This window comes from Peromyscus maniculatus, chromosome X, assembly GCF_049852395.1.
Source record: "Peromyscus maniculatus bairdii isolate BWxNUB_F1_BW_parent chromosome X, HU_Pman_BW_mat_3.1, whole genome shotgun sequence".
NCBI classification, from domain to species: Eukaryota; Metazoa; Chordata; class Mammalia; order Rodentia; family Cricetidae; genus Peromyscus; species Peromyscus maniculatus.
In genome coordinates this window covers 6,865,575-6,879,269 of record NC_134875.1, presented here as the reverse complement: position 1 = coordinate 6,879,269, position 13,695 = coordinate 6,865,575, and the positions used below count along the sequence as shown (strand labels likewise).

Here is a 13,695-nt window from a genome sequence, read left to right as displayed (position 1 = left end):
TTTAAAATAGTCAACTACATTTATGTATTTATGTACATTTTACATAAATAGAATATTTTCAGACATTTACAGAAATTTGTATCCATATATATAAATTCTGTAGAATGGTAATGCATTTTTAGAACATGCTGTTTGAGAAAGGATATAGTGATAAAATTACTTAGCATGAATTAACAGATTTAAATGAGTTTTGTTACACTAAACACTAACACTAACATTATATTGTCAAACTTTTGGAGTTCAATAAACATATACCAAATATATATATATATATATATATATATGTAATTCACACATAATAAAGACAATATATATAAATTTCATAAAGATGAGAGAGAGAGATAACCTTGGTTGCCTAATAAGCCCTTTAAATTTTGGTTGAATGAAGGAAGAGATGAATAGATTGATGAACAAATGGATAAATCTTTCAGTGTCCACATGATTGTGGTATTAACTATAGCTTTTTAATCTGGTGCATAGGTTCCATGATGTTAAATAAAGGCTTGACCAAGTACTGCTCTGATTTTCAGAATTCTTTGGCGATCTGGATACACTGATGGGGCCTCTGACCCAGCACAGCAGCATGACCAATCTTGTCCGCTACGTTCGCCAGGGACTGTGTTGGCTGCGCATCGATGCCCATTTGTTGTAGTGGGTGCTCTCCCAATTCTAGAATCAGCATCCATTCCCCTACCTTTACCAGTGCCTTGATAGTCACTGGTGGAACTCCACTCATTTGGGAAAGTTCTCTTTCATTATGTTTTTTTTATGCATTTTTGATATCTGTGAAAAACTGAAGTCATTGTTAGTGGACACTACAACTTGAGAGAAATGTATGTTTTATTTTTCAATATTTGATATGCATTTCTCATATCTCATGATTTTTATGCTTTATGGAATGAAAATCCCTATAATATTGATTTTAGTCCACATGATTCAAAACAAAGAACGAGAAGCACATGTGATGATGAGAGGATCCTGAGAACTCAAACAAGAGGTCTAACATACACATGAACAAGGGACCTGCAGAGATTCTGGCAGTAGCCATTCCCCAAACTATACTCTTGGGTCCAGAAAAGAATGTATTTCAGAATCCATGACTAAACAATATCTGTACTTCCCACAGACTAAATCTTCAGGTGAGAATCTCCATTGTCAAACCCCACAGATTGGATGTTTTAACTACAGTATAAAGTGAAGAGTAGCAAGAAAAATACAAGCATAAGAATTCTACTCTTGCAGTGACACAACCAGAAGACTCTTTTGTTAACATCCTGTTCCTGTTTACCTATTTTTCTACTATTTTAATGGTGAGAAGGAGGAGTAATATTTATTTGGATAACTTTATGTCATTAGGTTAACTCCTCACCTGGGATTATTTGTGCAAAGCTCCCTTTTCAAGGAGCAGTTTGGCAGATGCATATCTTAGTTATCAAAATAACACATTCATCTTAGACTTGAGGAATCAGACTGGACTGAAAGATGTCCCTCAAAGAAATCCATGCTTCTGCCTCATTTGCAGCCAGTAGGCAAATCCTTACCTTCAAGTACTATGATAGATTTGCATATCAAATCTGTGAAATCAAAAGTCATGTTACCGATTCCTAGAATTAATTAATTTCCTTGTATTCTCTCTATCTGGACTTTCCAAATATTATCCATATTTTATATTTTCTAGAACTTCTTTTTTCTTTCCCCTTTCTTTTATTATTTCTTTCAGGAGCTCTTGGCTAAAATACAATCACTGATTTTTATTAAAGTTTATATTAGTATAAATCATTTACATGAAAAGTTGAAAGAAAACACTTAACTCTGTAAGTAAGACCTAACTTTAAAAAAAAAAAAAACACAGCCGGGCGGTGGTGGCGCACGCCTTTAATCCCAGCACTCGGGAGGCAGAGGCAGGCGGATCTCTATGAGGTCGAGGCCAGCCTGGGCTACCAAGTGAGTTCCAGGAAAGGCGCAAAGCTACACAGAGAAACCCTGTCTCGAAAAACCAAAAAAAAAAAAAAAACCCACAAAAATCCTGGGGTAGTGCTTTACCCTGGGATCTTTGGAAATACTCCTGAAGTTTTGCAACAGTTTACCTAATTTGGAGCATTTCCTTATGAGTTATGACTATCTCTCCTTCTGATCCTCTACATTCATCTTATGTCTATAAACATCACCCTGTAAATAACATCTTCAGTCTTCCAGCTCACCAGAAAAACTCTTCAGCTATAGTAAACACTATGCATTCATTGGTTTCTTGTAATTGCCTGCTGGCATATATTTCCATGTAACCATTAATCTACTAAGTTATTGAATTCTGTTCACTGTTATGACCAGATAAACAATAGATATGTACATGAAAGATGCAGACTTGTATGATTTCTAAAGTGAGTCATGCAGCTCTGTGATAAGAACAGCAGGCAATCACTCTGTACTCTCATTGGAAAGGCTAGGTACTTCCCCAGTTCTGCTCTGATCATATTTGAGTTGAAGGCCCTTTGTTGTATAATAAAGCTATGGAAGTCACATTGCAATGGCTAAAGCCAAGCTGTTTCTACAGGTGATGGGTGCACCCCGGCAACTGAAGCCTGAACTTCTTATGCTCCCAGTGTGGTTGAGCTTTAAGTCTACAGTTTCAGCAACAACACATACACATGTGCACACACAAATGAAATCTAAACCTTTTCTGTGCCTCTTAAATGAGGAAAATGAAAACATGAAATACAGAACACCCCAAATGGGTGTCACTTGAAATAAAAAATGAGCTGATGACTTTGCAGTACTCAAGTTCTCTATTTTTTTTTTTTGGCCTACCAGGAAACTTTCCTGGCTATTACTTAACAACGATGCCTACTTGCTTGACTTGTAATTAAAACCTAGTCCACTATCCTAGACCATCATAGATTTACACACAGATTCTTTTTGAAATTAAGTCTCCAGTAACTAGAAATTAGAGTGGTAGGGGCAGTTTTCTATAGAAACATGTATATTGACACATAGATGAAAGACTTGTAGCTCTAGTTTCCATAATTCATTTTATCTTCTTATATAAAACAGGGAGGCAAGAGGATGTTCTGTTATCTGTGGTGGCTGAACATAAAGTGTCATGTCAGCACAATGATTCTCAAATGGACAGTCAAGCTCTGGATCACCACCTGATTATTTAGTAGACCCACTTGTAACATAGCTTAGAAATCAATTAAACATGAAGAATGAATTACCTTCCTATCCCTGGATATGGGGTGTCTTTGGTTTCCTGATTAAGGATTGTTACTGTTTTCTAGGCACTCTGGTCATCACACTACAAATAGTGATGTGCATCATGGGTATGTGCTATCTTCAGGATTGAAAGATTGAGGACTTTGTCAAGGGAATCTCTTCAGTGTACCAGTTAAGTGGGAGGGATATGAGAAATGTGGATGGCAGTGACAGATTGTGCCTCTGGATATTGGTGGAGGCTTGGTGAGCCACAGCCAAACAAGTCTGTGCAGGTGTGGTGATGGGCAGAGTAATAAGTAGTCCCCGCACCCAAGCAAATACAAGAAACAAGTACATCCCTACAACATGACCCAAGAGGGCCAGCACTATGCCTTCATTTATCACACAAGCTCCAACCACAGAGAGTCTGACAAGTTTGTGTTATGATGTTGGCTTGGCTTTGTATCTTTAATTAGCTTTGGATTTTTTAGTGGTTTTGTCATATTACTATCTGGGTTTTGTAGGTAGGATTAATTTGAAAAGAGATTGATAGTGTGATCCTTGGGGTAGAATTTACCTATAAGCATGTTGTTAGCCAGCCTGTAGACTGTCAATTGGTCAATTGCTTAATAATCTCATCTGAAAAAAACTAGTAGCTTTATCTTTAGATGACATAATTGGAAAAAGCAGACTAGCTTCTGCGACATTTTAAAGATTTAAGATTGAGATATCTTTTTTCTTTCATGTAGTGAAATGAAAAGATCCAAATCTTTAGTCAAAAGTAGCAAAATTAGATGCCATTACCTAAAATATGTTTTGTTCAGTTTTCAAGGAGATGGATGGTTAAAAGTATTGAGTTTGGTCTGCATTGGAAAGATGCTAGTTTTACTGTACCTGAAGCTATCTAAATCGGACTTTGTTTTATCCAAAGTTGGATCCCGGAGGTGGAAGACAGAGTTTGAAGTTGAAAGTCACTTTTGAAAGCGGACTCAATTAAGTTGTGAGGGTGAAGCCCTTACTTTCTTCGCAACAGACATAATAAAATTCACCTGCATGAGTTAGCAGGTGGGAGAACTAAACTGGATCACTGGGTAGGACTACTCAGTAAAGCAATGAACTGCTTGCTTACAGAAGCATCATTATCCCCACTGAGAAAAATGTGTGGTAAGTTGAAACAGCTACACAATACCAAACAAATGGGTGATTCGGTGCCCCCAAATTCAACTCTGTGGGGAAAAATATTGAGCCAGTTGTCAGTGTCATGTTATAACTGGCACTCAATTCTTTGTCATTGTTGTTCTTGTCATTGCTGTTGTTGTTTCACATTTCCACTCACACAGCCTTATTCTCATAATTAAACTCTGATTCATTTTCTCTCTGGTGTTAGCAAACTCCAATGACAGAAATGGCACCTGTGTATTGATGATCAGCATTTACCCTGGCAGGGGACTAATCTGATAGGCTGGTCTCAGAAGTTAATCCTACCATCTGATATTTCCAGCAAAAGAGAAAGTTTTAGTTCCCTTTCCATTCCCCTCCTCATGAATCTAGAAGCCCTCTGTATCAAAATCATCACATTTTTTCTCTGTAATCTTTTAACAAAAAGAAAATTGCATTGTGGGGAGGGCAGAGGGGGGTGGGGGTGGGGGTGGCGGGTGGGAAAGCCCTTGGAGACCAGACTGCAGTTCATGCCCCTTCCTGCTTCTGACATAAAATGTTAAAGAATCATTCATAGTGCTCACACTGGGTTAGGGGACACTGAACTGCTTTTCAGATCCATGGTCAATCATTCTTCTGAGATTGGAGCTTTGCTGTTTCATTAACTGTGCAGTGTAGACTAATGGTGTTTAATAAAAATCATTCAAAATTGCAAACTCTTTTGCCAGTGACCTATTTTCTTGACTGTTTGATTGTATCAGACTTTGAGGATGGAAGGGGAAAGCAAAAGAAACCTGCTAATGGGCTGGGGGAAGGAAGCAGCAGCGACAAATCCAGGCCTGCTTGCATGCAAGCAGTTGCCTGTGAACAGAAGCATGCAGAACTGTGCAGATCCTCCTGAAGAATGGCCTGTTGGGTGCTTTCAGCTGAGGATACCTTGTTCATATGGAGAAATCACTGTTCGTTAATCTCCACAGCAGGAAGTCAGCTGCCATATCCTGAGGGATTCCAATGTTTTACAGAGTTGATTCTGTCCTGTATCACTTCTGTGTCTACAAAATAGACATGTCTCAGGCGTCTTGGTGACAATAACCAAATGCATCCCAGATGTTCAGGTCCTCTGCAGTTTTTCAGAACTTCCACTGCAGAAAGCAAAGTTGGTAAAACCTCAAGATGCTGGGATGATACTTGGGCCTTTAGTGTACCACCTGTATCCACTAGTTAATACAAAGCACCTCATTTTTAGCATTTTCCAATTCGCATGTTGTAAATTATACCACCATAGCTGATAACAAGTTAACAACTGTGACCTTGGTGAAAACAAACTTGGGAGGAATAAATACTATCATTTCCTATGAACCAAACCAGCTCCAGCATATTACTTAACACAACCAAAGAGGGCTCATGTTTTACACATTTGTTTATGTGGATACTCATGCCCACGCCTACTTTAGTAACTAAAACCATTATATAAGCCTAAATGTAAACCAATATACTAATGTAGTTAATTAATGATGAGGCCCTGGTGGTATGGGAAATTCTGGAAGTCTAACTTTTAATCTGGAGCTAACCAGACAGAATGAAATCCTCAACAGCTGACAACACAGATAGATTAGTGCAGAGGAATTTTTTCTGCATCTCAAAGATAACATGGAAGTGAGACTAACATTTAGATAACTACCATAACTCATTTTTAAATTTAAAGGATACAAATTTATCGTATTAATACTAGTTTTCATACTCTAAGCAGTGTTTCGAATTTTTAAATGTAATTTAGGTAAAATAGTTACAGGATCTTTGTGGAGAAACACAATTCAAAATTAATTGTGTTTTTTATTGCTAAATAGAAATACAGAAATTATGTCATATGCATATTGTTGATCATATGACTTTTACTTCAGTTAAATCTTTAACATTTGTTCATAGTTAAAAGTCTCTACTCACAGTTCTAGCTCTGAATCCAAACCAGAATATCTCCTGAAGCAATAACTATGATTCCAAAATGACACTTCTGCTTCAGCAGTTATGAAGAAAATTAAGGTTGCTAACACAAAGACATAATCCACAGTTTCTAAGAAACCAAAGTTTCCATTAAGTATACATATGACTTTATTAAACCTCTACCACGTCCTCTTGAGAGTTAACAGAAACGCTCAATGAACCAGTTTTCCTGGGCCTATACATATGCAGTTAAGCGCTTTGGATAAAGAAAGGTGGAAGAACTTGACATAGTATCTTACTATTCTTTAAACAATACCATGTTCTGTTTGAACTCAATGCAAAACTTGTAAGAGATGCATGTCTTGTTCATACTTCCCGGTCTTTGTGTTATTTGCCTTTGTGATTATTTCTGTGGCTAGAGAATGGTAAGGTTTAAGTGCTGTATCCTTTCATGATATTCTTGCAACTTTTGTTCCTGCCTGAGAATGGTAACATCTGGGTCTGGTTAAAGTGGCATTGTACTTATACAGGAACTCTGTATGCCACAGGCAATGAACTGGTTTTCATGGCCACAAGGGACCACAAATGTGATTAACATCAATTGGTGCATCCACTGCTGCAGATCCATCCTTGCTAAAAATCATACTAATTCATGAACAACAAAAATGAGATTAGTTCTGTCTCAAGATGATTTTTCAAATAGTTTCCTTCCTGGATAATTTCAATCTCTCTGGATATGTTAGAAAGGGAAATCTCTGAGATAAAATTCCTAGGTATTTATTTAATGCTACAAATTAGTGTTTTTATTCTTATTTTCATCAAAATAGTACTTCTGAAGAATTTTGATTTTAAAATTAACATGTGAAACGTGAGGCTTATAGAGATAAAATGCTCAGAAGTGAACCCTGGGTTCAAAATATACTTAAAATTCTCCTTTGCACATCTCATTACATGAGTGATACATACTTAGGATCCTCCAAGAAAGCGACTAGCTCGTATCTGTTCTGTTCTTGTGGTGGTGTCTGTGATTGAGGCTGTGCTTATTGCGATCTGTCTCACACACTCTCTCTCTCCCTCCTTCCTTCCCTCTCTCCCTTGATCTCCATCCTTCTCTGCCTCCCTTTCTTCCTTCCTTTCCTTCAAGCACGTCATAATGGTGTCCCTGCTGATGCTGCTTCTCTCTCCAAACAAATAAATAGTTGAATTAATTGTGAATTTCTGAAATGCACCTGTTCATGCTCTTAAGACACGATGAATTAATCAAAATAGATACGTCCTGATTTAAGACATGCTGCCTGGAAAGGCATGCTGTATTATGAAACTATAGTAGAATAATAACTGTACTTTTACATAGTAGTATATACATTAACTGTGCTGATTTAATTTGTATATATTTGGACCTTTGTTATGCAGTTTTGGAACAAGTAGAATTGTTGCTGGCAAATGAAAACCTGCTTATATCAGAACATTTTGATGAACTTTAATTGGAAATATGGAAGCAGCAAACAAGGATGTTTGTAACCACTGTAAATGCAATAACAAATCTTTCTTCAATTAATTTCCCAGAACACTTTAGTTGAGAGATTTTTTATGTTCATCTGGATTTTCCCCCTTTTATTTTTGGAAGGTGGGTTGTTCTTACTCACTAAAGAATTATATTGATTGCAATTCCCTCTTCCCCTTTAAAATATTGAATTGTGAAATATGTACAGTACACAATTGGTACTTATTCAGAATTTCAGTGGGCAACTGCTTTGAGTTCAGAAAAGGCTGATTCTGTAATCAGGCATTTGCTAGAAGTTATGGCCATCATGAGTAATAAAGTAGGCAAAGGAATTCCAGATTGTAGTGAGTCCATTGGCTGAATTACTTTGTTAATTTCTCTGTGTCTAGCTACAACACTTTCTCTTCCTGGCCAACTCTGTCACTTCCTATCTGTACAGGCCTCCAGAACTCTGGTTGATACTGGGATTAAAGGTATATGTCACCACACTTGGCTCTGTTTCCTAGTATGGCCTTGAACACAGAGATCCTGCCTGCTAAGTGATAGGATTAAGGGCCTGTGCTACCACTGCCTGACTTCTTTGTTTACTTATAATGGCTTTCTTTTTCCTCTGATTGTCCAGGCAATCTTTATTTATCAAATCTTTATTTATCACCACATTTCTTCTTTTTTGTCTAATATTTTTTTTAAAAAGTTATAACTAATATAAGAAAAACTGTATACTATAAGTACAATAACTATATACAATATATACAACAATAAATACATCACAATGTCCAGTTCATTTGTATTTGACAAATTCAGAGAAAACATTCCATTATCTATCCTATTTTGGTGAGTTCAAAATGTATCTAATTCACTTTCTATCCTAACTTATATTACCAACAGAAAACTATCTTATAATGTCTTTCAAACTTATACACTTAACACCTCTTAGTGAGTTTCTTTTCTGAATTTCTTAACAAGGAAAACTATAACTACAACTATCTAATTTTCAACTCCCTCAGAGACCTGAGAAGGAATTAATGTTACCTTGTAAAACAGGAAGTACAAACAAGTGACTTCCAAAAAATGAGTTATGACAGAAACAGCCAGCTTTCTGGACAGTCACCTGAGGTTTCTCTGCACACTGGGGTGTCATCTTCAGCCTACAGGCGTAGCGTATCTGACAGACTCATTTGTGAAGCAGGATGTTCATATGGTCTACAGCTTGACCTCACACTCGGTGCAAGTATTCCATGTACCAGAAAAACTGCCAGTGTCCTCTCATGATTCAGGATTTTAAATTCTGAAAATTGCTGGTGTTTTTGGAATTCAGCTTCCCATTCTTCTCGGCTTGTGGGTGGCTTCATCTCCTTTATTAAATGCCAGTCTACGATTGAGAGGTTAGACTTAATCAGCCTAGTTACTCCTTCAAGAATAACTGTATCAACTACTGTTCCACTGCACACCAGAAGCCATCGGTCCACTGTCTGTTCAGTTACCTTTGAAGAAAGAGGCACTGTACTTTTTCTGGATTGCAAAATCACTTCAATAATGGTGCAATATTGTCCATGTAACATCGTTGTTGAATCATTAGTAAACTTGAATTATGCCAGGAAACCTATCATCCAGATATGCAATCTTGACAAATATTGATTGGTTGCCAAAAAATAACACCCCCCCTTTTTTGTGTCTTTTAACTCATACAGAAATAAATGGTGAGAACGATAAAGGTAGTTTTGTAAATGGGTGTTTTATAATATCCCCAGAGACTTAATGTAGTTCAATAAAGGACTTTACCTACCTTACAGTAAGTTACTTGAAGCATACAAATACCCATGAGAGTTGCTGAGAGGAAATTTATTGTGCTTTGTAGTGCGTATGTTCATAATTAAGAGGCTCATTCCCATATAGTGTGTCCATTTACAGTATCTCATATTATTTTCAAAAAGATAGTTCCAAAATTTTGCAAATGAAAATGTGACTGTAACATTTCTCTTATTCTTCTGGGAGGAGGACAGAAGCAACATCTTCATGCAGATTTTAAAAACAAATATTGTATATGTAATTGTACAGAAAATTTTTATTGATTAACCAAGACACATATGGAAATATGTCAGCATATGCTTTTTCTATGTGTTGGGGGCACTGACAACCATGACTCTGGACTAATGCTGTGTCAAGCCATAATTACACAAATCACTCTGTGTGTGTGTGTGTGTGTGTGTGTGTGTGTGTGTGATGTATCTGGCTGTCTATCCATGAGATTTTTTTTTATCCATGAGATTTTTAATGTCTCCTTCCTGAAAACCATTATTTCACAGTTACAGTAGGCCATGGCTGCACTGTTATATGAAGGGGGCATTTTAAAATAAAATCTCTGTCTTCTTGGAAGCTTGTGTCATAATATCATGGCTCATTCAAATGGATTCCATTGGCCTTTGTTAGGAAAATACTGTTTTCAAGATAACTTTTTCAAAATAACAGTTTTCTATGGTGATATTTTATTTGTACTGAAATGTGATTTTAATTTTATGTTAATAAATAAAGTTGCCCTGGGGTCAGAGCTATTAGAGCCATAGCAAGAGCATGGTGGTTAGAAGAGCTAGGTAGATTTCTGTGTGTTCAGGGATACAGCCAGTATTGGAGACATACGCCTTTAAGACCTGGAGGGCGGTACTTACAGGCAGTGACAAAGCAGTCATGTGGTTGTGTTTACAACCAATGAGAAGGCAGAACAGAAAGACTATTTAAAGACAGACAAACAGGAAGAAGCTCTCTCTCGGGGAAGTTAGGAGCACTGCAGGAGGTAAGATTTTATCTCTGAGCTCTGACCTCTCGGATTTGTCTTTTACATTGGCTCTGTGTTTCTTATTTTAATAAGACGATTGGTTACTTCTACAGTTTTCAATAGAAACTTGTAGTTTACAAAAAGCATGAGATGAAAGACACAGGCCATCTCAGCTCCAACAACATGAACGGAGTTGAGCATTCATGGTAGAAATAATTTTGTGTCAAGCTGCTACGCTGATTCATGTTAGGGGTTAATGTTTAGCCTAGTCTCTTTCCAAGTGAATAGAGAAACTCAACCATTAGGAATAGCCTTGCCTAGCTCCTAAGAAAAAGTTCCTGAGGCCCTATCCATAAAAGATGCCTCTTCCATACTGATGGCCTTCCAGGTGGCCATTAAAATGCAATGATCAAGACCAGCCTGGTCTACAGAGCGAGATTCAGGACAGGCACCAAAACTACACAGAGAAACCCTGTCTCGGGAAAACCAAAAAAAAAAAAAAAAGAAAGAAACACAATGATCATTCAGGAAGTGCCCTTTTGACTTTAGAAAATATCCTTTTGAACAACTCCTTCATAGGTGAAAAATGCCAATATTCACATTTATTTTAAGCTTACCAACTGTCACTGCTCTTAATAAGAACGTTTGTCTCATCAGAATTTCAGTGAGTTCTGATATTCTGTATAGGCTCAACTAATTATTTAACATCAGTAAGTTAATGAACTGTCTGTCATTTTTTTTTTAAATCTGGCTTCATATGTTTTATATGCGCAAACTGTATATACATATATGGCTTTGCAGTTCAAATGTGTGGCACACATGTGTTTTCCTGTTTTGTCGTACAGTAACTCTATATACAATCATTTTAATTTATTATCTCCCAACAAGATGGCTCTGTAAAAATGATACTGAATGAACAGTGCATTGCTCTTTCTCATAAAGGCTCTATTTATATTGATAATGCATTGAATTATTTATAAATGCAAAATAAATTTTTATGAAAACCTCATTTTTAACATGTGCATTACTCTGCTTACAGACTTGTTCAACAGTAAATACCTCATTACTACCTGTTTCACATTATAATACAGAACCAATTTTCCTACTTACCTTAATAGTAAAATCACAGGCCAAAAAAACAAATAACTCTCACACACAGATTCAATTCATTTTCCAAGATAAACTAGGACAATCATGCAAATTTCATTTAAGAAAAAATATTTTAAATGTTTGGTTTTATGGATTCTTATTGTATAGAGCAAAAAAAAATCTATGAAAGCATAACTCATTATCACAGAGCAAAGAAACAGCAGAAATGATAAAGCTAGTTTAAAAACTCAAAAGGTCAAATAGCTGTGGCTGTTTACTTCAGCGGCATGAAGTCACATACCTGGAAAGGCAACATAGACAGTGATTTTAGGTCACATTATTAATTTCAAGCCATTAGAAAGAAATTAAGTTATTTTAAGTATACGCTTTGTATTATGTCAGAAGCACATGCCATATAATTTAGAATGATTTCCCCCAAAAAGGTTCAACATCCTCCAGACAGATAAAAAGCAGGTTTCAGATACCACAAAATTCCACACATATGGAATATAGTATCTAGCAATGTGAAATGAGGAATAACAATTAAGATCATATATCACACAATATCTGTCAATAAATATGATATTATTGATTATTATAGCCGAGTTTCCTGTGGGGTAAAATATGAGCTGCATTTGCCTGGCCAGATATTTTGACATTGCAAAATAACAATCATAATCTAGGTATGAACACTCATGTGCCTAAATGTTTTTTAAAACTGATAGAGTATTACCACTAGGAATTCAAATTGTTTTTCCTTATTTGAACCCTATAACATCCACAAATATGAAATTTTATTGTGATAAAACAAAGAAATAAAGTGAAATGGAATATATACATACATACATATATATATAAAATCAGGCAACCTTGTTTTTTATTCCTCCCAAAAATATATGCCATAAATTATTATGGCATGCATAAAAGTATGCATGCATGCAGAGAACTAGAAAAAATATACAGAATAGCATTTTAAAAGGTAAAGTGCTCAGATTCTATGGGTTGATCTGGTGCCCAGGAATTATTATCACTAATAAGGACACAAGGAGTCTGACACTCTTCTGGCACTTTCATACACATTTGTGCAAAAAATCCTCATAATGGCCCTAAGAAGTGAAAATTATTATATATCTCTTGGATAGATGGCTACATGGAGACACAGCATGGTTAAGCTGTTTGTCAAAGGGTCCAAAGCCAAAATTTGTACCTTGTGTGGTATATCAGGAATCTTAAAAGTTGATGTATCAGGAATCTTAAAAGTTCTTATTAATAAAATCAAACCGGAGGCCAGTTATTGGGGTCAATGCTGGAAGATCAGAGAGACAGAACAAGCCACAGCTATCTCACCTTGCCAGTTCCTCAGCTGGTCCTGTTTCCTCAGACTGGAAGCTTCTGTGTCCTCATCCCAATGGCTCTCAGCTGAACTGCTGCTTCAAAGGCCTGAAGCTTAACCAGCCAAAATGCTGAACCAGCCAAATGCCTCTAGTTTCTGGTCCTCACGCCTTATATATCTTTCTGCTTTCTACCACCACTCTCTGGGATTAAAGGCTGGCTTTCTGGGATTAAAGGTGTGTGTCACCATGCTTGGCTTTTTCCAATGTGGCCTTAAACTCACAGAGATCCAGAGGGATTTCTATCTCTGAAATGCTAGGATTAAAGGTGTGTGCTATCACTGCCTAACTAGTGGCTTTTCTGTTCTCTGAGCCCAGATAAGTTTATTAAGGTACACAATATTTTGGGGAACACAATACCACCACATTTCCTCTCTTTATGTCTAAAATTAAAGAAAGCTTATAACTAATACAAGAAAAACTATCCAATAAGTATATATAATATATACAGCCAAAAATTACATTAATGATATCTAGTCCATTAACATTTGACAGATTCAGATAAAAACTCCATTATATATTAACAATGTCCAGTCCAGTAACATCTGATAAACTCAGACCAAAAAATTTTCATTACTTATCTTATTTAAAACAAGTAGTTTCTTTTTAAAAGTAGATTCCATAATCTCCCTTTTTATCTTATCATATCC

At 36.4% G+C, this 13,695-nt stretch overlaps 1 protein-coding gene across 4 annotated transcripts in view; it reads left to right on the top strand.

Annotated features, from left to right (window-relative positions):
• Aff2 (ALF transcription elongation factor 2) overlaps positions 1-1,991 on the top strand; it is a 578,922-nt gene extending 576,931 nt beyond the window's left edge. For 3 of the 4 annotated variants that reach the window (XM_042268755.2, XM_042268756.2, XM_042268757.2), the window contains exon 20: positions 531-1,833. In XM_042268755.2, the coding sequence (XP_042124689.1) occupies positions 531-652 (122 nt within the window). In that variant the 3' untranslated portion in view covers positions 653-1,833. Of the gene's footprint in view, positions 1-530 lie in introns of all 4 variants that reach the window. The other variant, XM_042268758.2, reaches the window with a different exon arrangement.
• Positions 1,992-13,695: the final 11,704 nt, after the last annotated feature.